The 25567-nt window shown below is 47.6% G+C and overlaps 2 protein-coding genes across 5 annotated transcripts; both read left to right on the top strand.

Annotated features, from left to right (window-relative positions):
• Nucleotides 1–19: 19 nt before the first annotated feature.
• Nucleotides 20–8547, top strand: LOC102445990 (olfactory receptor 51G2-like). Of its 4 annotated transcripts, XM_075919704.1 has the most exons (3): nt 20–404; nt 6074–6220; nt 6389–8547. In XM_075919704.1, exons 2-3 carry the CDS (start codon nt 6114–6116, stop codon nt 7047–7049), a joined length of 768 nt encoding a protein of 255 aa, XP_075775819.1. In that variant the 5' UTR covers nt 20–404; nt 6074–6113; the 3' UTR covers nt 7050–8547. The 4 variants fall into 4 exon arrangements, with proteins under 4 accessions (XP_075775819.1, XP_025045167.1, XP_006132627.1 ...); XM_025189382.2 differs by having other exon boundaries at nt 20–372; nt 6074–8547; XM_006132565.3 differs by having other exon boundaries at nt 6074–8547.
• Nucleotides 8548–18809: 10262 nt separating this feature from the next.
• Nucleotides 18810–20117, top strand: LOC102445754 (olfactory receptor 51G2-like). The gene has a single exon (XM_006132564.2). It carries the CDS (start codon nt 18949–18951, stop codon nt 19885–19887), a length of 939 nt encoding a protein of 312 aa, XP_006132626.2. The 5' UTR covers nt 18810–18948; the 3' UTR covers nt 19888–20117.
• Nucleotides 20118–25567: the final 5450 nt, after the last annotated feature.

Genomic DNA, 25567 nt, shown 5'->3' with positions numbered 1-25567 from the left:
CCCTGCCCTGCTGGGCTAGTGTCCTGCCTCTAACCAGGCCCTGTACATGTTTGAGCTGGTCCCCTTCCCTCCTCCCCTCCCTCACTGTGAGTTCTGGGGGTCAAGCCGGCTCCACGTGAAAACATCAGAGACTGCTCAACCTGCCACACTCATTTTTATATAGCTTTGTAGGCTTTACGCCCAGAAGAGGCCATTAGATCATCTAATCTGAACTCCCTCATGCCCCGCAGAACACAGGCCTCCTGTATGGTGCAGCAGGGAGTTGTGGACCATGCATGCTCCAGAAAGACACCGAGGAGCCACCTCTTCCCGTGGCAGTTTGGAGGAAATGAAGGCACCGAGGGAAAGGGAACTGACCACAAGGACACACTTGTGAGCCTGTATCATAATGTGTTCTAATGATGGTACAACTGTCTCCTTGTGTCCAAGAAGTGGGAGTGTGGGGAGTGGAGGAGTATTCGGGGAAGCTAGAGGAGGGGACATTAGTCACAGTTGGGGGGCACGGCACTCAGGCCTCATGCAATAGCCTCCTCAGGCCTGAAGGGGGTGCTGCAGGGCTCCAGCAATAGGCAACTGCCATGCACAAGCAATGGGGTCTCCTGCTTTTTCCTTGGAAATATGATCACCCTAAGAACCAGTGTGGGGGAGGCTGATGGGGGCTGAGTGCTGCCATTTAGGGGTGGGGTCCTGTGGCACAAGGGGCAAAGGCTCATGGCATAAGCTGGCTTGGAAAACGGAGGTTTCCCCCATGAAAAATTCTGACCTGAATTAAAATGTTTCCTTTCCATCCATTGTTTGGGGGACAGCTTTCCTCTCTCTGAACGCTCAGCTGCCAGGGTGCTGCCCAGCTGCAGCTGCCTGGCTGCCCACAGGAAATTAGAGTTTTTTCATCCCCCCCTCCTTGTAACACAAATGAAGGTGGCACTGTCAGAGTCTCTGGATGCTCTCTGGGCTTGGAAAGGTGGAAACCTCCTGACCAGTCAGCTACTGCAACCAGCGTCCCCATCTCTGTGCAGCCCCTTCCTCCCTGTACAACACCCCCTCAGCAGATCCTGCGGGCAGTGGCTGCTGTGACAGACCCTGATAGTGCATCTCTGAGCAGCCTGTGCTAGCAGGGAGTGGAGAGGGTCCTAGAGCAGCTGGGGAGGCCCTGAGATTGTGGGTGGTTTTGACTAGCTGGATCACTGAACTCTGTGCCTAACTTTGGAGATCCTGAGATCCTGGGTCCCCCTTTTCATTCCTCAGAGAGAACAGAAGTCACCTTCCCTTCTGGAACCATCTGAGGGAAATATCCTTGTACTGAGCCTCATGGAATCTGCCTTCCCTTACCTGCACCCTGGGTTTGCAATGCAGGAACGGGAGCTACTGGGGAGAAATCTGGACATACTATTACTATTACTATTACTATTACTATTACTATTACTAATGTATTTATTTCAGCAGGATCTCTGCTGTGACAGCAGCATCATGACCACTTGGCTGCCCTCACAGTAGCCATGTGATTAATCGGATCCATACAGATAGTGAGGACAAGCCTGGATTCCAGGAATGGAGTTTGCAGCAGGGCTGGTGCTGCAGGCCAGTTGTTTAGCATCACCCCCCATCCCTTGTGATTTGGCCGCCTGCCGTTTGCCATTGGCTGTGATGGGGTTAAAGCTGGTGCACATGAAGCCAAACAGCTGAGGTTCCCTGATGGCCAAGTGGCCCCAAGGGAAGGTACAAACACGCTACAAAAAGGCAGTTGCCTCCCTGTCTGAACACACACTGCCTGCTGCCCATGCAACCTCTCTGATGACTCCTTGTGCTGTAGGGTGAAGACCTCTGGTGCCAGCGGCTCCCTTCTCGCAGGAACTGGGTACGTTGGCAGGTTTCACTCTCTGTAACATGCCAAGTGCAGGGTGAAGGCTGCAGGCTGTTTGCATTGGCAGATGTTCTGTGCAGCGGCAGAGGACTCAGCTGGGCTGTCAGGGTGACTCATCTGCCTGTGGGGCTGTCTAAACTACAAGGAAATCTGACATTCAAAGTGAGCTCACAGTGTTAAAACAGTGATGCTCTAAGTCAGAATTTCTCAGTGAGGCCTGTTCCTAGGGGTATCCTGTGCTTGGATTCTGCCAGGGGCAGAGTCAGAACTGACCCCACAGAATATCCCGGGCTTGATCCCAAAGTGCATCAAGTTTATTTACTCCTGGAAATTTAATTATAAAATGTTTTTTAAAGGTTGAATTCTCTGGCTCGAGACTGAGTGCCGGAATTCAGAGCGGAGTTGTTCTGTGATAAGAGGCACAATAGGGTATGTTTCTGTTTCCTAAGAAGCTGAGGACTTCCAAATGTCTTCTCTGTAGATACCCTCAAATTTATAGGGCTACTGGCATCCCTGTCCCTTTCTGGCCTCCCAATCCCTCCTCTCTCATGGGGTAGAATCCCACAATCCTCCCATCCTCAGATCAAGTCCTGAGTCACAGCACAGTGTGGGTTGACTGTCCTTGCCCATAAAGTCCCAGTTTATACAGTACTTGTGATTCTTCCCTTTAGGAGGCTGTGACTGGTGGGCGGACGAGAGACCAGCCAGCCTTCTTCTCCCGAAATTCTGTGTAATCTGAACAGCAATGGTGAAGCATCACAAGGGAGAGTCAGAGGGTATGTCTACACTAGCCCCCTAGTTCGAACTAGGGAGGCTAATGTAGGCATTCAAAGTTGCAAATTAAGCCCTGGATTTAAATATCCCGGGTTTCATTTGCATCTTTCTGGGCGCCACCATTTTTAAATGTCCCTTAGTCCGAACTCCGTGCCCATGGCTCGTGGAATGAGGTGTACCGGTAGTTCGAATTAGAAATTCTAATTCGAACGACCTACTCCGTGCCGCGTGTAGCCGCGGGAACGGAGTTTGGACTAAGGGACATTTAAAAATGGCGGCGCCCGGGAAGATGCAAATGAAGCCCAGGATATTGAAATCCTGGGCTTCATTTGCAACTTCGAATGCCTACATTAGCCTCCCTAGTTCGAACTAGGGTGCTAGTGTAGATATACCCAGAGGGTTTTCAAACAACAGTCAGAACGTTTCTGAGCCGTGTTCTACTTAGTCAAGGACTCAGGCATGTCCAGCCCTTTCAAACTTCCCAGGCACTGGAAGAATGTTTATATTGTGGGTGCTGAGAGCCTACCTGTAAAACCTGCATATCGTGGAAACCACTTCAAGCCAAGGGATGCTGGAGCCCTTGTTCTAGTGTCTGCGTCCCTAGTTCCAGCACCTGTGGGTTTCTCTGCCTGTCAGTCTGAAGAACTTCTCAGCAACAGCTGCGCCACCTCTGGGCAGACTCCCAGCACTGGCAAGACAAGCTGAGTAACGTGGCTGGAACCGGAAACAGGCTCTGTCCTGCTTATGACTCCAGAGTGTTGTCTCAGCCTCCGTGGGCTAAGTGATGGCTTTTTTTGAGCCTCCCTTCCTGCTTGTTTTCTGTCCACCGGCTCTGACACTAACAAGATCCAGACTATATTCATCTAATTTAGCCATAATATAAACATCCCAAAAGTTAACCCCATCTAGCTCTGCAGGAAACATCTCAAGAAGTGGTAAAATGCACATTCCTTCTTGCAGCTTGGCTCCCTGTTACAGTGATGTTCCCAGGTGGTACGTGTTTTATAAACACAAGGCATAGACAGTCAGAGAGAGAGAGACAGAGAGAGAGCAAGAGAAAGAGAGAGTGAAAAAGTCTATTTTCCTGTGTGAAAAGTTCTATGTCCAGGAGTTCTCAAGCGTTTGACTTTGAAATCCACTTATTGCCAACTCTCAAATTTCAGGTGCTGAGTTTACAATGTACTAGAAAAGAGCTCAGGGAATCAATATTTCTTATGTTGATCCCAGTGCCTGTTAGCTCTCCAGATATAGGCGACAGGCTGGCAGAACAGAACCTGAGGAGAACCAGTCAGCTGTGAACCCAGAGAAAGAGAAGCTACTCAATTTTTGTTTCCTGACCAGTGATTGAATGCAGGTGGATGAGGTGCTGCATGTTCAGTTCCACTCTAATCTGAGAAATTATCTCTGAAAGAAGAGAGAAGGCAACATGTGGGTTGACATGTGTGTGCTAAGGTACAGATCGATAAATGTCATGGTACACTTTTCATTTGTAGTAGAACTATTAGAAACCAAACTTTCATGTCATCCAAATATATAAAAAAGCCAGCTGCAGAGTGCTTGAAATCACTACAGGAAGGAGCCATGGTATCTTAACATCTGCATGGATTTTACTTTAGAAAGTATTACTAAAGTACTGCAAATACTGTTTGCAGTCAGTTTGTGCTGTTCACTTGGGGTATGTCTACACAGCAAAGTTATTTCAGGATACCAGAGGTATCCCAAAATAGCTACCCCACGTTTTTTGAATGCGTCCGCTATTTTGAAATATAGTAGAAGCGCTATTTTGCCTTCCCTGTAAACCTCATTGTTGGCTTGAAATAGCGCTGTATTTCAAAAATTGGTCCTGTGAAGACAGCACCAAATGATGAAATAAGCTATTTTGAAATAGACCCGAAATAAGCGACGCAATTTGCATAGCTTATTTTGAGTTTCGGGTGCTGTGTAGACGCACCCTTGTCGGGCAATGAACATTTGAATGCTACAGTCTCCTATTAACTCACCAGAACCTGTCTGTGACACTTACAGTCAGAGTTCTGGACACAAACTCTCTGCAATACCCGTGCAAGGCTTTTCACAAAGTTCTGAGAGAAAAGAACCACTGATCCGTGTGTCAGCAAAGAGTCGAGTTGTGGTTCAGGGAAGTGGAGTGTGATTGCACGTGCATGTAATCTATGCACGCTCCCTCATACAGGAGCATGTCTGAAGTAACTGGCACCCTCAGCTGGAGATTAGAGCAAACCTAGCATTTGCAGGGCTCACCCCTTTGTGACACCAACCCCTCCCTCGCCCAGTTAACATGACCATGTTAGCGTCTAACTTTCACAATCCCAGCAATCTCTCGACTAGGAAGAGCCTGCAGCTCCTGCGAGGATGAAGAGAAGCCTGTGGGATGGTCAAACTCTCTGTATTCAGTCAGTGCTGGTCAGGCAAAGCACTTCAGCTCCTCTTGGAGGGATTCTTGGGGGTCAGAGTGTGTCACTGGGGGAGTGTTTGGTAAGGGGAAGTTAATGGAGCCAGCCCGGATCTAATTGAATGTACATCTATAAATCTGGAATGACGCTGTTGATGTCAATGATATTGAATCCAGAGCACTGGCCCTGAGATTATAGCTCATGTCCTTCAAAGAGGCATTAGCATAATTTGGACTCTCAGAAGTGTAAAATGTTATAGATAGATAGATAGATAGATAGATAGATAGATAGATAGATAGATAGATAGATAGATAGATAGATAGATAGATAGATAGATAGAGTGTGTATGGGGAGAGAGAGATAGAGAGAGAGAGAGAGAGAGAGAGAGAGAGAGATGGAGCGTGTGGGGATAGATAGATAGATAGATAGAATGGGCATTCTCACTATGCACCTTCCAGGTGTATACACAAATCATGATACAAGGAGCCACACTCTAGCTCCACAAAGGGTGCCTGTGGGAAAGTCACAACTGTAAAATCACACATTGCTTAAGCAGTCTGTGGAACTCCCTGACACAAGATATCCATGGGGCCAAGAGCATTGCAGGATTTGAAGAGAAGCCAGGGTGGGGGGGGGGAGTTTATATGGGTAACCAGAAAATCCAAATCCATTCGTGCGGGTTGTTTTAATAAGATTTTGGAAGGGTTTTAAATGTTCCTGATTTACATCAGAAAATATGTCTGACTAGTGGATGCTGGGGGAATCTTTCCTTTGGAGCAAGTTCACTCACAGCTTTCTATTGCTCCTTCCACTCTCCTCTGAGGCATGCAAGACCGGCCACTAAATGCTGGGCTAAATGAACTGCAGGTCTGACTCAGTCTGGCAAATCCTGTTCTCCAGTTGGTGGCATCAATCCAAAACGACATGTTTGCTGATCTTTTGGTGCCTGCGAGTCTCTAGATTTGCACTGAGAGCAGAGTGATGTCTTTTTATACAGCATCTAGTCTCCTGTTCTTTTTCCTTTCAGGAAAGAAAGTTCCTAACTCCTTGGACCTGGCCAGTACAAGATGTCAGCTGCCAATGACACCAAATTCAAATTTGCAGTGTTCCTTCTCACCGGGATACCTGGGCAAGAACACATCTATCTCTGGATCTCCATCCCCTTCTGCATCATGTATGTTATTGCAATTGTAGGAAATTCAGTCATCATATTCTTTATAAAAACAGATGCAAGCCTCCATGAGCCCATGTACATTTTCCTTTCCACGTTGGCCATCACAGACCTTGGCTTATCGATAGTTACCATGCCGACAATAATGGGAGTACTCTGGTTTAACTCTAGGGAGATCAGCCTAGATGGCTGTTTTGCCCAGCTGTTCTTCATCCATTCGCTTCAATGCATTGAATCCTCTGTGCTCCTGTTGATGGCCTTTGACCGCTTCATTGCAATCTGTAACCCACTGCGATACACGTCCATCTTAACCCTGCCGAGAATAGCCAAGATGGCTTTGGTGTGTGCGGTAAGAGGGGTGGCCCTAATATTCCCACTCCCTTTTCTCGTGAAACGGTTCCAATACTGTCGAGTGAATGTCCTCTCCCATTCCTACTGCCTGCACCAGGAAGTCATGAAGATGGCCTGTGCGGACATCACTGTGAACAACTTGTATGGCTTGTCTGTTGCACTCTTAACAATGGGGTTGGACTCGCTGCTCATCTTGCTGTCTTATATGATGATCCTCAAAACTGTGCTGAGTGTCACATCCACCATGGAGAGCCTCAAGGCCCTGAACACCTGTGTCTCCCACCTCTGTGCTGTCCTGCTCTTCTACATTCCAGAGATCGGGCTGGCTCTGATACACCGATTTGGGAACAGCTCTTCTTACTTCCTTCAGATTGCCCTGGGCTACGTCTACATGCTGGTCCCACCCTTGATCAACCCGATCGTGTACAGCGTGAAGAGCAAACACCTGCGTGTGAGGATCATCAGGGCATTCGTTAAGTGAAGGGTTGGTTCACCTCCCAGCTCCTGGACTGGTACCACAGGAGAGGAAAAGCACACGTGGAGACTTATTTCGTCCTGGATCTTCTTCCCTTTGTTTTTCCAATGTATAATATAGTCTCTATAAGAATGTAATAATGACCCTTATTCAACATAAAGGTCCGTAGTGTACCCTGCCAGCCACCCAAGCAGAAAGGAATTGCCTTGTGCCATTGGTAAAGATGCTTCAGTCAGGCTGTTGGTGTCTGTTAGTGATCTCAAAGAAGGAACAGACCAGAAGAGTCCTTCTGACTCGCTATGATCACTCTTCGGCCCGTAGTTATGAAAGCCTTTAATCCACTAGGAGAAGCACCTAAAGAGAAGAAACTGAAATGCCTTGTCACACCTGCTTTGATGTTAAGTGCTTGGCGTACATGGGGCATTGTTCTGTAGGAAGATTCCCCCACCAAAGAGAGGAAAGAATCTAGTTGAGAGGGTAAATGTCTACTGTATCAATCCCGATTCTTCTTGGCCACCCTCTCGTCTTGTTTAGGGCCTATCAGCCTTCCAAGGAGCAACTAGTTCAGCAAGATTTGGATCCATGCAAGACAATGATTCCCTAGATGCATAGAATTTCAAGTGAGAAGGAGCCATTGGATCATTTAAGCCAGATGTTCTCAATGTAGGGGGTGCAACTTGTTGGGGTGTGTTGAATGTATTTGGAGGGGGTGAGGATGAGAAGATTTAGTGAAGAAAAAAATCCCGTGTGCATTTTAAAGCATAGCAGTGAATAACTAGCCACGTTCCTCTAGTCAAATCCAGTCCCAAGATGACCCTGGTTGATTGATTCTAGGTGGTGCCGTGCATTTTTGGAGGATTGCTGTTAAGCTTGTGTGGGATTATGCCAAATTGTTGACATCTGTACACAGACCCATTTGTTACAGCACGTTTTGCACATTTTGTTGTAAGCAGGGGCCACACTCCTGAGGTTTCATTTGCTCTTTTTTTTCTGGAAGATCATTGGCTCATTCAATCAAGAAATAAAAATCTCAAGTAAAAAGCAAAGAAGCAGAAATGGATTCAACTGATGCCCCGTCCCTACATATATCCGTGCATGCATCTGTGTGGCAGAAAGGAGGGCATAAACTCATATAGACAAAGAAGAGGGCGTTGTAGCCATGCAGCTAAACTGTAGCATTTTAGTGTCGCTACAAGAATATAGTCAATGTAACATTCCTTAGTGTAGTGTTTCTCAACCAGTGGTGTGAGTCCCTTTAGGGCTACTCCAGTCTGGGGGGTAGGTTAACACAACTGAAATTTGGAGAAAATGGAATGTTTGTTTTAAGTTTTACTGCATTTTATTATTTTTGTACTTTTTACACCCACAAATTTCATCGCCCGCCCAGCTACTTTTAAGTTTTTTAAACAAATGTGTTGCAATGGTAGAAAAAAATGGTGTGTCTGAAAATGATAGGTACTGGGGGTATTTATAATTTTTTAAAAATGGTACTTTCTAAAAAAAAAAGTTGAGAAACACTGCCTTAGTGTACCCTAGAACATAAGAACGGCCGTACTGGGTCAGACCAAAGGTCCATCTAGCCCAGTATCCTGTCTACCGACAGTGGCCAGCACCAGGTGCCCCAGAGAGGGTGGACCGAAGACAATGATCAAGTGATTTGTCTCCTGCCATCCCTCTCCAGCCTCTGACAAACAGAGGCCAAGGACACCATTTTATCCCCTGGCTAATGGCCTTTTATGGACCTAACCTCCATGAATTTATCCAGCTTCAATTTAAACTCTATTATAGTCCTAGCCTTCACAGCCTCCTCTGGCAAGGAGTTCCACAGGTTGACTACACGCTGTGTGAAGAAGAACTTTCTTTTATTAGTTTTAAACCTGCTACCCATTAATTTCATTTGGTGTCCTCTAGTTCTTCTATTATGGGAACTAATAAATAACTTTTGTTTATCAGCCCTCTTTACACCACTCATGATTTTATAGACCTCTATCATATCCCCCCTCAGTCTCCTCTTTTCTAAACTGAAAAGTCCCAGTCGCTTTAACCTCTCCTCATATGGGACCCATTCCAAACCCCTAATCATTTTAGTTGCCCTTTTCTGAACCCTTTCCAAAGCCAAAATATCTTTTTTGAGGTGAGGAGACCACATCTGTACACAGTATTCAAGATGTGGGCGTACCATAGTTTTATAAAGGGGCAGTAAGATATTCTGGGTCTTATTTTCTATCCCTTTCTTAATAATTCCTAGCATCCTATTTGCCTTTTTGACCGCCGCTGGACTCTGTGTGGAAGTTTTCAGAGAACTGTCCACGATAACTCCCAGATCTCTTTCCTGATTTGTCATAGCCAAATTAGCCCCCATCATACTGTATGTATAGTTGGGGTTATTTTTCCCGATGTGCATTACTTTACACTTATCCACATTCAATTTCATTTGCCATTTTGTTGCCCAATCACTCAGTTTGGTGAGATCTTCTTGGAGTCCCTCACAGTCTGCTTCTGTCTTGACTATCCTAAAGAGTTTGGTATCATCTGCAAACTTTACTACCTCACTGCTTACCCCTTTCTCCAGATCATTTATGAATAAATTGAAAAGGATTGGTCCCAGGACTGGCCCTTGGGGGACACCACTAGTTACCCCTCTCCAATCTGAAAATTTACCATTTATTCCTACCCTTTGTTTCCTGTCTTTTAACCAGTTCTCAATCCAAGAAAGGACCTTCCCTCTTATCCCATGGCCATGTAATTTACACAAGAGCCTTTGGTGAGGGACCTTGTCAAAGGCTTCTGAAAATCCAAGTATACTATATCTACTGGATCCCCCTTGTCCGCATGTTTGTTAACCCCTTCAAAGAACTCTAACAGATTAGTAAGACAGGATTTCCCTTTACAGAAACCATGTTGACTTTTGTCCAACAAATTATGTTCTTCTACATGCTTCACAATTTTATTCTTTACTATTGTTTCGACTAATTTGCCCGGTACTGAAGTTAGACTTACCGGTCTGTAATTGCCAGGATCACCTCTAGAGCCCTTTTTAAATATTGGTGTCACGTTGGCTGCCTTCCAGTCATTAGGTACGGAAGCCGATTTAAGGGATAGGTTACAAACCACAGATAATAGCTCAGCAATTTCCCATTTAAGTTCTTTTAGAACCCTTGGATGAATGCCATCCGGTCCCGGAGATTTGTTAACATTAAGTTTTTCTATTTGTTCCAAAACCTCCTCTAATGACACTTCAATCCGGGACAGTTCCTCAGATTCATCACCCACAAAGGACGGTGCAGATTCAGGAATCTCCCCAACGTCCTCAGCCGTGAAGACTGAAGCAAAGAAATCATTTAGTTTCTCCGCAATGGCTTTATCGTCCTTGATTGCTCCTTTTATAGCTTGATCATCTAGGGGACCCACAGGTTTTTTAGCAGGCTTCCTGCTTCTAATGTACTTAAAAAACATTTTGTTATTTCTTTTTGAGTTTTTGGCTAGCTGTTCCTCAAAATCTTTTTTTGCTTTTCTTATTACATGTTTACACTTGATTTGACAGTGTTTATGTTCCTTTCAATTTATCTCACTAGAATTGGACTTCCACTTCTTAAAAGATACCTTTTTGTCCCTCACTGCTTCTTTGACATGGTGGTTAAGCCACGGTGACTCTTTTTTAGGTCTCTTGCTATGTTTTTTAATTTGGGGTATACATTTAAGTTGGGCCTCTATTATGGTGTCTTTAAAAAATTTCCATGCAGCTTTCAGGGATTTGGCTCTAGTCACTGTGCCTTTTAATTTCTGTTTAACTAACCTGCTCATTTTTGTGTAATTCCCCTTTTTGAAATTAAATGCCAGGGTGCTGGACTGCTGAGGTGTTCTTCCCACCACAGGAATGTTGAATGTTCCTGCCTGCCACCCTCTTTGATTAGCAGAAAGGAACCGCCTCGTTCTGATGCTAAAGATGCGTCAGACAGGTTGCTTGTGTCTGTTACTGATCTCAAGGGAGGAACAGGCCAAAAAGGTTTCTCTGATTCACTGTGGTCACCCTTTTGCCCCTAGGACAATTCTTTTGGTATAAGATTTAAGAATGTTAAAATGTTGTTATAATTACTTTTTTATTCTTAGAACGTGCTGTACTAGTTCTGTCTTTACAAAAAACAAAAAAACAAAAAAACCACCACCCATGTAATTCTTGTCTGTGTGAGAAATAGGGTCATAAAAAAGATAAGCCAAAAGGCCATCGCTGTACTGAAATGGTCAAAGTAGGAGCTGGTAACCAACGTGGGGCAAGCTGATGAAGGCAACACCCTTCCAAAAAACCAATAAAATCAACTGAAACCCTAATGGGACAACACCCAAAAAGAGTCATCAAAATGCTCCTAAAATAATAATGAAAGCTTTCTTTAAATAATTATTTGTTGCAAACTAACCAATTACAACATGATGCAGCAAAGCTCATAGACACGTATGAAGAAGAACTCCTGCAAAAGATGGAGCGTCTTGCCATGAGTCATTGGGTTCCCTTGTGCAAAACCTCAGAGCATTGGCCCACAATTGACAAAACCTGGATCCCCCTCAAAGTCCCGATCCAAATGGCCATTAGATTTGTCCAAGCCGTAGACAGGTAACTATAACATCAGCAGAAGTGGGGTATGTGGGGGGTGGGTATTTGAATGAATGAATGTATATGTAACCTACACACCTAGGCTATGTCTAGACTACATTCCTCTTTCGAAAGAGGAATGTAAATGAAGGAAATCAAAAATGCAAATGAAGTGCAGATTTACAAATCTCGTGCTTCATTTGCATAATTGTGTCCGAACGCTTTTTTTTTTTTTAAAGCAGTCTAGATGAGGTTCTTTTGAAAAAAAAAAAAGCCTTTTTTCAAAAGAACCTGTAAACCTCATTTTTTGAGGAAGGATGGTTCTTTTGAAAAAATGTGGGGTTTTTTTGCTGAAAGAACCGCATCTAGAGTGCCTTTTTTCCCGGAAAAAAACTTTTTTGAAAAAGTGATTGGATGAGATTATGCAAATGAAGCACGAGATTTGTAAATCTGAACTTTATTTGCATTTTCGATTTCCTTCATTTACATTCCTCTTTCGAAAGAGGAATGAAGTCTAGACAGAGCCCTGGTGTGGTTCATTGTCCCGTGTCGTGGCAGACTACTTACAGTTAGAAATAAAAACAAGGGAGCTCTACAGCCTAGGCTGAAAGCCAGCTGGCTTTTTAGCCTACCCTAAACTCCAAAAGACCCAGGTTTGAATCTGCCTGGTGGTGGTTACAAGTGGGGGCTTATCTGGAATCTCAATTAGGTTTCTGAAGCTTGGGGTGCACTTCCCAGGTAGGGGAATTATATAACCCACACACCTAGACTATGTCTACACTACAAGATTTGCCACAAGAACCTATGCAAATGAAGCATGGATTAGCATTTTCTCATGCTTCATTTGCATACTCTCTTCAGATCCGTTTTTGTGCTAGGGATTTTTACACAAAAACAAGCAGTGTGGACATTTCCATTTTGCGCAATACCGATCTTACACAGAAAGAGTTTTTTGTGCGAAAAGGAAACGTCCACAGTGCTTGTTTTTGCATCAAAACCTCTAGCACAAAAATGGATCGGAATAGAGTATGCAAATGAAGCTCGAGAAAATGCTAATCTGTGCTTGATTTGCATAGGCTTTTGAGGCAAATCGTGTAGTGTAGACATAGCCCTAGTGTGGTCCAGTGTGCCATGTAGTGGCACTTACAGCAAGAGAGAAGAACAAGGAAGCTCTACAGCCTTAAGTAAGAGCCAGCTGGTATTATAGCTCAAACTGCAGAAGCTCCTATACCAAAGCTCTCGGGGTGTGTCTAAACTACATGGCTCCATCGACGGAGCCATGTAGATTAGGCTGATTGGGAAATGGAGCCGCGATTTAAATCACGGCTTCATTTCCCTTTGCCGAACAAACAAATCTACATGGCTCCATCAACGGAGCCATGTAGTTTAGACGTACCCTAGAAGTCCCAGGTTCAAACCCTCCCCAGTGGCAGTTAAACATAGGTATACATTTCTGGCCTACTTTCTCCTCCTAGGCTACAGCTACACTACAGAGTTCTTGTGCAAAAACCCACAGACTGTACGTCTACACTACATGGCTCCGTCGACGGAGCCATGTAGATTTGTTTATTGGGCAAAGGGAAATGAAGCGGCGATTTAAATAATCGCGGCTTCATTTAAATTTACATGGCTGCTGCGCTGAGCCGACAAACAGCTGATCAGCTGTTTGTCGGCTGAGCGCGCTAGTCTGGACGCTCCCCTGCCGACATCAAAGCCCTTTGTCGGCAGCCCCGGTAAACCTCATCCCACGAGGAATAACAGGGCTGCCGACAAAGGGCTTTGATGTTGGCAGGGGAGTGTCCAGACTAGCACGCTGAGCTGACAAACAGCTGATCAGCTGTTTGTCGGCTCAGCGCGGCAGCCATGTAAATTTAAATGAAGCCGCAATTATTTAAATCGCCGCTTCATTTCCCTTTGCCTATCTGTCTAATCTACATGCCTCCATCGATGGAGGCATGTAGTCTAGATACACCCAGAGTGTCCACACCTCAAGCTCTTGCGCAAAAGGTGTGTGGATGGGAAACAGGGGTTTTTTGCACAAAAACAGCCTATCAACAGAAGCACAAGTGCCCTGCTGGCCATTCTGGTCATGGGAATCAGAGCTTTCTTGTGAGAGAGCGTCCGTGCAGTCTGGACGCTCTCTTGCGCAAAAGCCCATCACTTTTCCGATGTGCTTTTGCAGTTTGGACGTGCTCTTACGCAAGACATTTCTGCAGAAGATCTCTTCCACAAAAAGCTTCTTGTGCAAGACACCTTCAGTGTAGATGTAGCCCTAGATAGCACAGGCTGCCGAATTCTGCCATTTACCTCCTACTGCGCCCAATGACTTGAGTTCGATTAATGCAAATCATCATCTAAAATGGTCCTTCCAGGAAGGCATCTGGTCTTGGAGTGAGTTCCACTGGCAAAGCACCCTCTCCATTCGAAATGTGTCAGTCAGTGACAGAAATGCTGTGCCCCTCTGTACAGGGCGTTCGTGACACTGTGCAGCCCCGCCCAGCCTGTAAAATGCCCCCTCAGCAGATCCCATGGCAGAGGCAACTGTGAAGGGCTCTGATAGAACATTAAGAACATAAGAACGGCCATATTGGGTCAGACCAAAGATCCATCCAGCCCAGTGTCCTGTCTGCTGACAGTGGCCAATGCCAGATTCCCCAGAGGAAATAAACAGAACAGGCCATCGTCAAGTGATCCATCCCTTGTCGCCCATTCACAGCTTCTGACAAACAGAGGCCACGGACATCATTCCTGCCCATCCTGGCTAATAGCCATTAATGGACCTATCCTCTATGAATATATCTAGCTCTTTTTTGAACCTTGTTAAAGTTCTGGTCTTCATCACATCCTCCGGCAAGGAGTTCCACAGGTTGACTGTGTGCTGAGTGAAGAAAAAAAACTTTCATTTTGTTTTTTTAAACCTGCTCCCTATTCATTTCATTTGGAGACCCCTAATTCTTATATTAAAGGATGAATATTCTGGATGAACTCGTGCTATCAGGGAGCTGGAGAGAGCCCTAGGCAGCTGTGGAGGCCCAGGGATTGTGGGTGGGCCTAGCTTGTAGAGGATCACTGAGATGTCTGCTGAATTTAGGGGACTGCTGTATCCTGGGTCCCCCTTTTCATTCCTCAGAGACAAGGGAAGGAAATACCCATATTGAGACCATCTGAGGAAAATTTCCCATTGTGGAGTCTCCCATCCCTAGCCTCTACCCTGAGATTGCAATACAGGAAAAGGGGCTGCCAGGCAGACATATATTATTATTTTTAAATGTTAATATTATTTTCAGCAGGATCACAGCTGTGACAGCATCTTTCTTACTACTCAGGTGCCTCCAGGGGAGCCATGGGACAAATCAGAGCCACACAAACAGGGCTGACAAGCCAGGATTCCAGGAACGGAGCCTGCAGCTGGGCTGGTGCTTCAGGCCAGTTGTTTAGCATCATCCTCCAGCTCCTGGGATTTGGCCTCCTGCCATTTGCCGTTGGCTATGATGAGGTTAAAGCTGGTGCACATGAAGCCAAGCAGCCGAGATTCCTTGATGGCCAAGTGGCCCCAAGGGAAGGTACAAACATGCTGCATAAAAGCTGTTGCCTCCTGATCTGAACACACACTGCCTGCTGCCCGGGCAACCTCTCCGATGGCGCCTTGTTCTTTACAGTGAAGACCTCTGGTGCCAGCGACTCCCTTCTAGCAGGAACTGGGTACGTTGTCAGGTGTCACTGTCTGTAACATGCCAAGTGCAGGGCGAAGGCTGCAGGCTGTTTGAATTGGCAGATGTTCTGTGCAGTGGCAGAGGATTATTCTAGGAGGGGGTGGGTGAGATTCTGTGGCCTGCACTGTGCAGGGGGTCAGACTAGATGATCATAATGGTCCCTTGTGACCTTAAAGTCTATGAGGATGCTGCTGGGCTGTCGGGGTGACTCAGTGATGGGGCTGGAGGGAAGGCAGCACTAGGTAGCTTGGAAAATCTCCCCTACTTCTGCCCATGCTTCGTGGTGGGCTGCTCAAATAGCAGAAAAATCTCCCTTTGAAAGCGACTTTCTAGTGTCAACACTCCAATGCCCCACTTCAGAATTTCTAAGAAGTTCGGGATTTGTCAACATGCAGGGGGGTCGGGGCCCAGTCCCTCTAGGCTGTGAGTGAGAGGAGACCCCACAGATTAGAGATGACGAGGTCCCAAATCGACTTATGGTTATTTGCTCCTGGAAATTTACTCAGCAAATGTCTTTTCAAAGGTTTTATTCTCTGGCTTGATTGTGAGGGCAGGAACTCAGAGCTGCGTTGCTCTGTGGTAACAGGCCCAACAGGGCATATTTCTGTTTCCTGACTGGCTGAGGGCTCTTTGGCCCTGTAGACACCCTCTTCGAGTTACAGGGGTATCGGCATCTCTGCCTCAGATGTCAAGCCTCAAAGCCAGCTTCTCCTAGCTTCTCATGGGGTGGAATCCCACAATCCTCCCGCCATCAGACTGGGCCTTGGGTGCAGTGCGCTGCAGGTCGACCTTGCTTGTCCAGAAGCTCTGAGTGGGTTTGGCACCTGTGTTCCTTCCTCGGGGCGTAACCATAGGTTGGTTGCTGCGAGCTGGCTTTTCCTGAGCTGTTGCTTCCCTTCTGGATTCTTTTCCAGCAGCCTGGAAAGCTGACTGATGTAACCTAATACAGCCGTGACATAAACAGACCAGTGGTTAACCAAGCATCGCTCTAGAGCAAACATCCCAAGAACTGGGTCTGACATGCACATTCATCATTGCAGCTTAGCTCCATGTCTGTGATGGTGCCGTTCCTGGGTGCTACTTATTTGGGCTGCATCTAGACTGGCAAGATTTTGCGCAAAGTATCCTTGCGCAAGAGGGCCGGTGTAGACAGCAAGTTAATTTCTTTAAAAGTATTTGAGCAAAATCATGCCAATCTAGACGCAGCCTTGATATATACCAGAGATGGGGGAAGGAGAGGCTGAGGAGGAGAGAAAGAGAGAAAGCAACAGGCTGAATTCATGTGTGAAATGAAGTTCCATGTCCATGAATATTTATGCATTTGACTTTGAAATCCAGTTTCTACAAATCCTCATCACATCTGAATATCTATATACGATTTACACTATATACTGTGTATACAAGCGAGAGCTCATGGAGTGAATATTTCATATACTGACCCCAGAGACACCTCACCAGACACAGGCTACAGATAGACACAGATGAACCTGAAGAGAACTTAGAAGCTATTAACCCAGGGACAGAAGTCCTACAAACATCTGGTTGTTGACAGGCGACTGGATAAGAGCTGAGGGCATGTGTAACATTGTACGTCCCACTCTACTGTAAGAAACCACCTCTGAAAGAAGATCAGAAGACAAAGACTGGGAGGACATGTGTGTATATTCAAGTATAGATGTTTAAATGTGATGCCAGAAAATTTAATTTTAATACAAATATTGCAAATCAAAGGTTGATTTCATGTATCTTGAAAGGCAGCAGCAGTGTTGTTGGCATCTCTAGTAGAAGGGGCAGTGGTAACACTTTTTCCAAGGAGGCTGTGGTACGTTCAAGGGGAGAAAAAATATATATGACAATGAAACTTGTTTATAAACAGCATCAGTGCAGGACAGAGAAATACAACAACCGTTTTCACGAAGCCATGTTTACACACTGTGCAGCACACTCCGAAGTGGAAGGACAGAAAAGATGTCTATGGAAAGGTGACATCTGTAAAATGACCTGGTGCTCAAATAGCTTGCAGATTTGCCTACCACAGAACATGAATGGGGCCAGGATCTTAGCCGGATTGAAAGAGGAACTGGCTGTTCATATGGGTAACCAGAAAATCCTGTTACAGTCATGAGGATTTTTTTACGGTTGTGGAAGGGCTTTAACTCTTCATGTTTTACGCCACAAAATATGATTAACAAGCAGCCTGACCCAGCGTTGCCTGGGTCCTTCAGGGTGGGAGGTTGGTGGGAAGGCAGGACTCAGGGCAGGGCTGGGGGATGTGAGTCTAGAGACAAGGGGGTGTGAATGTGCATGTTGGGGGTGAGGAAGGGCTTAGAGTAAGGTGTTGGGGTGCAGGAGATAGGGCAGGGGGTGCACAGAGGCTCTGGGAAGGGAGTGGGGGTGCAGGAGACAGGACAGGGGGTTTGCAGAGGCTCTGAGCAGGGAGTGGGGGTGCAGGAAACAGGGCAGGGGGTGAGCAGGGGCTCTGGGCGGGGGTGGGGGTGCAGGAGACAGGGCAGGGGGTTTGCAGAGGCTTTGGGCAGGGAGTGGGGGTGCAGGAAACAGGGCAGGGGGTGAGCAGGGGCTCTGGGCGGGGGTGGGGGTGCAGGAGAGAGGGCAAGGGGTGAGCAGGGGCTCTGGGTGGGGATGGGGGTGCAGGAGACAGGGCATGGGGTGAGCAGGGGCTCTGGGCGGAGGTGGGGGTGGCTGCTGGTTTCTCCCCAGGGGTGGTCCAGGGCAGTGGCAACTGCACACTCCACCTGCCAGCTTGCCCCAGGGGCCAGCAGAGGCTTCATTCCAGGCTGGCAGAGGCTCTCTCCCTCCCTCTGGCCTCTCCCATTGCCCAGCCCCTCTCGGAGTGGGAGGGCTATCTCCCCCCCCAGCTGGAGGAGGGGCTCTCTCCATCCCTCTGTCACCGCCTCAGCTGGGGGGGGGAGGGTTGTCTGGATCTGTCTCCTAAGCAGGGAGCCTCCAGTTACCCGGCCTGCTGGCAGGCAAGATGGCTGCCCCAGTGAACACTCCGCAGGATAGCCCTTCCCTGTGGGCCCATTGCCTCCAGTGGCCACTCCCGTATGGCATCCACCAAAGCAGTCCAGCCCCTCCCTTTGCATGCTATGGAAAGCCGTCCCTTTCCCAGGGATTCCGCTTGTCCTGGCACAGCCAAACCTTTACCTTGCTCGACATTAGGACAAGAGGAAGCTGCCTACCACAGGCGGTGGCCCCAGCTCTTACTCTTTCAGGAGGAGTTCTTGAACAAGGACTCACAGACAAACACTCGGACATGCTCTAAAATCCACAGATAGACTGTCGTGAGTGTCAGGGGGAATGTTTCCCTGGCAACAGGTTATCACATAGATAATTATTGTAGTGTTCTTTCCCCCTTCCAATACAGCATTATGACCTAGCCCCTGAAGGCTGGGCTGCATGGACTACAGATCTCATCCAATCTGGCAGTGCCTACCTTCCAAACAGTGTTGTGCATCCAAAACTGTTTTTGTTGTGTTCCAGGGCACCTCTAGAGCAGAAAGATGTCCCACTAAACATCGGCTAGTTCCCTGTTCTGTTTCCTTTCAGGAAGGAATGTTGAAAACTCCATAGACTTGGACAGTACATGATGTCAGCTGTCAATGACACCAAACTCAACCATGCCGTGTTCCTTCTTACTGGGATACCTGGGCACGAAGTCATCCATCTTTGGATCTGTATCTCCTTCTGCTTAATATATGTTATTTCAATAGTAGGCAACTCAGTCATTCTCTTTGTTATAAAAACCGACCCAAGCCTCCATGAGCCCATGTACATTTTCCTTTCCATGTTGGCCTTCACAGACCTTGGTGTATCGATAGCCACCGTGCCAACAATACTGGGCATATACTTGTTTAAATCTAGGGAGATCAGCCTGCATTCCTGTTTTGCCCAGCTGTTCTTCATCCACTCCCTTCAGTTTATTGAATCCTCCATACTCTTGCTGATGGCCTTTGACCGCTTTGTCGCGATCCGTGACCCACTGAGATACGCTTCCATCTTAACCCTGCCAAGAATAGCCAAGTTGGGGCTGGTCTTTGTGCTAAGAGGGGTGGCTGTAATATTCCCACTCCCCTTTCTCCTGAAACGCTACCAATACTGCCGAGCCAACATCCTCTCCCATTCCTACTGCCTGCACCAGGAGGTCATGACCCTGGCTTGTGCAGACATCACAATCAACAGTGTCTATGGCCTGCTTATTACCCTTTTAACAGTGGGGTTGGACTCGCTCTTCATCACCCTCTCTTACGTGATGATCCTCAAAACTGTGCTGAGCATCGCGTCCCGTGTGGAGTGCCTCAGGGCCCTGAACACCTGCGTCTCCCACCTCTGCGCCGTCCTGCTCTTTTACGTACCAGAGTTCAGCCTGACTTTGATGCACAGATTTGTGAAGGGCTCTTCTCCCTTGCTAGGGATTCTCCTGGGCTACATCTCCCTACTGGTCCCACCCCTGATGAACCCGATCGTGTACAGTGTGAAAAGCAAACACTTGCGTGCACGGATCATCAAGGTGTTTGTCAAGTGAAGCTCAACATGACTCCAGTGCTGGTGACAAGGGTGATGAAAAATGAGGGCCGCATCAACTTGTTCCATGTTGGTCTCTTACATCTGAGAGATGGGCTGATTATCTCCAATTGGAAGTGAGAGGATCAGACGAAATCTAATGCTTGGAGCTATGGGAGAGGGGTAAGCCCATATCTGGGTGTAGGACAGTGCATTGGGGAAGGAGACCACGGCTGGCAGGACTATGCCCAAAGTGACTGTGTTTGTGGAGAGGCAGGAGACCGGTGGGATATTGGCCTGTAAGACCTCAGAATTCTTGTTAATAAAAACAATAAACTGAATTGATTTCCATGTTGTTTCACATTGTACCTGTCACTGGATTCTGATTGTTCCAGGAGCTGTGGGCAGGGGCTTCTCAAGAGGCACGGACACCCCCCTTTCCCTTATACCCCCAATCAGGTGCTTGAGACTGAGCCACATCTCACACAAGGATTATGTAGGATCTGCAGCAGAAGCTGGCCAGGTACCCCTGTAGCTAGGTCTGCACACAGCTCACCTGTTGGGCCCACTGGCCACCGAGGTGGGGGAGCAGAGCTGGGTGTGTGAAGGAGGGTCTCACACGCAGGAGTCCTGACAGGAGACTGGAGCCCAGATTTCCACTAGCCCAGTGTATGCAGCCCCATCCGCTCAGAAAGGGGTGCTCAGAGGAAGGGAAGCACAATACCTTGGACAGCTCAGTGTAGAGCATTTATTACCACCCAGGCTGAAACTCAACATTGGTTACGGAAGGCCAGGCATGGCCGCTAGGAGGAGTTTGAGACAAAGTCCTGAGACAAGGATACTGCAGACCCATGTGGAAGTGACCCAAGCAGGAAGCAGAGCACTGAAATCTCAAGGACTTGCACTCCGCAGACAACTGCTAGTTACTGGGTCCCTGGACTGTGACTCAGGGGAGTGGGTGGGCGTGAGTCTCCTCCCCCAACAGCCCAGGAGCTGTGTGATGGACTGGGCCGTGTCTGGGCACAGCTGAGGGTGTCCGCTCAGGGCGAATTGCTCAAATCTGGGGCTCCTTACAGCCCCCAGAAGGTGACCTCTCCAAACAGGCCACAAACCAGTCCCACAGAGCACTTCAGCTGCCTGCCTGAAGCCTCACGAGCAAAACCCCTCCAACCCCCCAGCAATATCCGTGCCCCAGATGGCCCCGGGCCTCATACACAGGTGGGGAGTCCTAGCACCCAATCCCACCTACCCCGAACAAGTTCTGTCTCATTCCAAGAAACCAGCCACAGATCCCTGGTCAATTTACCCTCTGGACCTTACCCACAAATCACGCTGGGCCAATCCTTTAGCATCTAACATCTAAAGGTTTATTATTACAATAAAGAAAAGCATGAGCGTAAGGTTGTTAAAGAATGGTACATTACATGCACCGAATCTCCCAGGTCTCAATGCAGGCTCTAGCAGAGATGTTACAGCTGCTGGCTTAAGAGTCCTTGTTGCACATCCTAGAATCAGGATGGGTTCACAGGTCTTTCCGGCTCTTCGATCCCTGCAATGCTGCCTCTGGGATGAAGTGCTGAGCTGAGAACCAAGATGGAGACCACCACATGGCCTATTTATCCCTCCTTCCTGGTCTCTTCTTGGCTATAGCAGGTCACCTGGTCCACCTCATTCCTGTGTTGCCTGCTGGTAGCCCTTAGCTATGAGTCACCACTCATTCTTTATGTGTGTCCTTGGCCCATTGAGTGCCATTGTCCCACAGGGCCTCGCTAATTAGCATGTCCACAGGCCCGGCCCTGCCCAATGCTCAACCACATGCAGGGAAATATTCAGTATCCATACAGATTACAGATTCCTAACTACACACACAGACATTATACAAACACACGAACAGCTTGCATAGGATTATCAGATAATAAGCTTCTATTCAGCACCCCACATGGCCCCCTTTTATACCATTTTCTGGGACCAACACCCCCACCTATGGGTGCAGCAGTGATCTGGCTGCTTCCCTCAAATTCGGTAATGTGACAAGCTGCTAGAGGGGAACAAAAAAAAAGCTTGGTCCTAGGCAACCCAGAAGAAGGGGCATCTACGATACCATTCTCTTCTGGAGCCAGGAGGAGTAGGAGCATGTTGACTGGGGTGGAGAACCTTTTTTGGGTCAAGGCTCACTGACCCACAGAAAAATCAGTCAGGAACCACAAAAAAACAAACAACCCCCCCCCCATACTACCCCTCACTGACATGGTCCCTAACTGAGAAAGGAGGAGAAAGACACTGGAGCGCCAGCATGGGCTCCTCAATGCTGGGGGGGGATAGTGTCCCTGGGTTCGGGGGCTGGATCCTGGCAAGTCAGGGGCCACATACAGCTCCCAGGCCTAAGGTTCTCCACCCCCTGATGTAGACATGCCCTGGTCAAAGGCAGTGCTTAAAAGAGAAGGTGGATCAGATATCCTGGTATCAGTAGTGGGGATTGTGGACTAGCCCCGCAAACAAGAGCTAGGCGGGCACTGAGATGAACCCTGTTGGATGTGTACCTTGGATGGTTCTTGTGTGATTCACACAAAAGGTGTGTGACTCAGCTGGACTGATGGGTTATGGAAGAGGCTTAACACGAGAGGGCGCAGGCCCACATACTCGGTCAGAGAAGTGAGAAGTGAGTACTCCAATTCAATACCATGTAGAGAAGGGTTCACTTGAAGATGGGCATTCAGGTGCACTCAGGAGCTAGATGCAAGTTTCTGCTCGTTTTGTAAACCTTGTTTTATGAGGCATAAGGGATCGGCCGACAAAGGCTTTCTTTGTCGCCCAATCCCCATCTTGACAGCCGCTTTTTGCCAACAAGCTGCTGACTTGGCAAAACACGGCAGCCATTTTTATTCAAATGAAGTGTGGGAGATTTAAATCTGGCGACAGAGGGATGTAGTCTGGACATACCCCAGGTGCATCTGTTATGAAGTTTATTGAAAGTTAGGGAAGTGTTGATTTGCTGGGGGACATTCTGAACTATGTATTTTGCAGAGGTTAGTTATAAAAGATTAGGTATTTTGTAGTGCACGTTGGAACAGTCCCCTGGAGCTATTCTGGGAGAGACCTTTTTCCTGACATCTTTACTCCTCGGCAGGGAGGTATTTGGCCAGCACTGACCCATTGTAACGTACTCAATGCTGTCTCAGAATGTAGAAAAAGATCGGTTATAGTCTAACCCTATTGCCTCTGTTTATGTATGTTTCAGCCTGATAAACTGCAAGGCTAGATCATGTTTGCTCATACTCCATCCTTGATCAGACAGAATCACTGAGTTTCTAACACTGCCTGCAGTGAAGAAGTTAACTTGCTCCTGTTGGGGGTTCTTAAAACCCCCGGGGAAGAGTCTAGGAATTATCGAAGGGCAGGTCTCTGGCCTGTGCTATGCAAGCAGGCAATCTAGGTGATCACAATGATATGTTGTGTTCTTCAGATCTGCCCAGGGGGGATAATAGCCCTGACCCACCACATGGAGTGTTATACTGATCAATATGTTATAGATTGTGAGGTTCTCTGATGGGGAAATACTGGGGGCCAAAGCTAAGTGCCGTAGGGAGATTTCAGCTCTGTGTGCCTCCTAATTATGATTTGGGTGAAGAACCTGAACTCCTTTCCCACACCCCAGCTTCTGAGGCCTGTTATTAATAGAGAATCCTTTAACGAGGGAGTTCAGCAGTAAGAGGAGGAGCCAGGATGTGATTTTAGAGGGCAAAGGGGCTGAAGAGCCTTGCCTGGCTGGGGGTGAGAATCAGAGACTGGCTGGACAGGCCAGTGGTCACTCTCCTCCCCCATGTGGGCATGAAGAGGTTGAACAGTACTGCCAGGTCTCGGGCTGGGGTCTTGTGTCCATCAGCTACTCTAACCAGCCTTCTTGGCCCTGTGCAGCCCCTATACTTGTCCAACCTCTCTTCAACAGATCCTGCCAGCAGAGGAGGCCGTCCCTGGTAGCACATTTCTGAAGGGCCTGTGCTAGCAGGGAGCTGGAAGGGATCCTGGAACAAGAGAGTCCCAGAGATTGTGGGTGGCTGGGCCTTGCTACCAGGGAATCACTGAGATCTGTGCTTAAATTAGGGGATACCTGAATCCTGGGTCCTCCTTTTCATTCCACAAAGAGAAGGAAAGGGATCTCCCCTAGTGTAACCCTCACAAGAGAAATTTCCCTGCACGGAGCCTTGTGGCATCTGGACTACAGGGCCTGCAGGGGAGAAATCTAACCCTGTTCTTATCCTTAGTCTTACTCTTCAATTAATTTCAGCAGGGTCACAGCATCATTGTTATAACACATCTTTCTCCAAAGTAGTGTTTTTATTACTCAGAACCTTACCAATAGTGATACATACAGATTTCAGGAACACAGCCTATAGCAGGGCTGATGCTGCAGACGAGCTGGGTCGAATCACTCCTCATCCCCTGTGATCTGACCTTTTGCCATTGGCCGTAACATGGTCAACGCTCCTGCAGACAAAGCCAAGCAATTGTGGTTCCCCGGATGGCCAAGTAGCCCCCAAGGGAAGGTACAAACATGCTGCATAAAAGCAGTTGTCTCCCTATCTGAACACACACTGCCTGCTGCCCATGCAACCTCTTGGATGATTCCTTCTGCTTTAGGCTGAAGACCTCTGGTGCCAGCGGCTCCCTTCTCGCAGGAACTGGGTATGTTGGCAGTTCACTGTCTGTAACATGCCAAGTGCAGGGTGAACGCTGAAGGCTGTTTCCATTGGCAGCTGTTCTGTGCAGCAGCAGAGGACTCAGCTGGGCTGTTGGGGTGACTCAGTAATGGGGCTGGAGGGCAGGCAGCGCGAGGTAACTCTGGAACCCCTCCCCTCCATCCGCCCATGCTCCATAGTAGATTTCAATTACTCAAAAATCTGACATTCAAACCAAGCTTGTAGTGTTAAAACTGATGCTCTGCATCAGGATTTCTCCCGGGGTTCCCATTTCTAGAGGGCTCCAGGCTCAGTCCTACCAGGGGCCGAGGAAGAGGACACCCCACAGAAAATTAGTGTCTAGTTCCCAGAACAACTCGGGTTTATTTCCTCCTGGAAATTTAACCCACAAATGCATTTTCCAAAGTTTTATTCTCTGGCTCGAATATAGGGGCAGGAAGTCAGAGCTGTGTTACTCTGCCCGAAAGAGCCTATTTTTGGTTGAGGGTTCCAGCATTTTTGCCTTCAGAGCTGCAGGGCTGCCAGCATCTCTGCCCCTCTCTGTCTGGAAGTGCCAGCTATCAGGCATTTTACCAAGTCCTCTCATGAGGTGGAATCCTGTGATGCTCCCACCTCAGACTGGGCCCCGGGCTATAGCACTCTGCGGGGCGACTGTGTTTGTCCAGTCAGTCTTACTGGCTTTGGCACCTGTCTTTCTTCCCCTTGGAAGTGGCGAGACAAGTAACTAATCAGCTGTCTAGAATCTAAATACAATCTAATCCAAACACCAGGGCTACGTCTAGACTGGCATGATTTTCTGCAAATGCTTTTAACAGAAAAGTTTTCCATTAAAAGCATTTTTGGAACAGAGCATCTAGATTGGCACGGACGCTTTTCCGCAAAAGCACTTTTTGTGGAAAAGCGTCCGTGGCCAATCTAGACACGCTTTTCCGCAAAAAAGCCCCGATCGTCATTTTCACAATCGGGGCTCTTTTGTGGAAAACAAATCTGGGCTGTCTACACTGG

Source organism: Pelodiscus sinensis, chromosome 1, assembly GCF_049634645.1.
Source record: "Pelodiscus sinensis isolate JC-2024 chromosome 1, ASM4963464v1, whole genome shotgun sequence".
Taxonomy (NCBI): Eukaryota; Metazoa; Chordata; order Testudines; family Trionychidae; genus Pelodiscus; species Pelodiscus sinensis.
Note: the sequence above shows the minus strand (reverse complement) of the source record. Positions and strands in the feature narration are given on the sequence as shown.

Bases quoted from the DNA above. Each gene is read 5' to 3' on its own strand.
- LOC102445754 (XM_006132564.2), top strand. From the start codon at position 18,949: ATGATGTCAGCTGTCAATGACACCAAACTCAACCATGCCGTGTTCCTT.
- LOC102445990 (XM_025189382.2), top strand. From the start codon at position 6,114: ATGTCAGCTGCCAATGACACCAAATTCAAATTTGCAGTGTTCCTTCTC.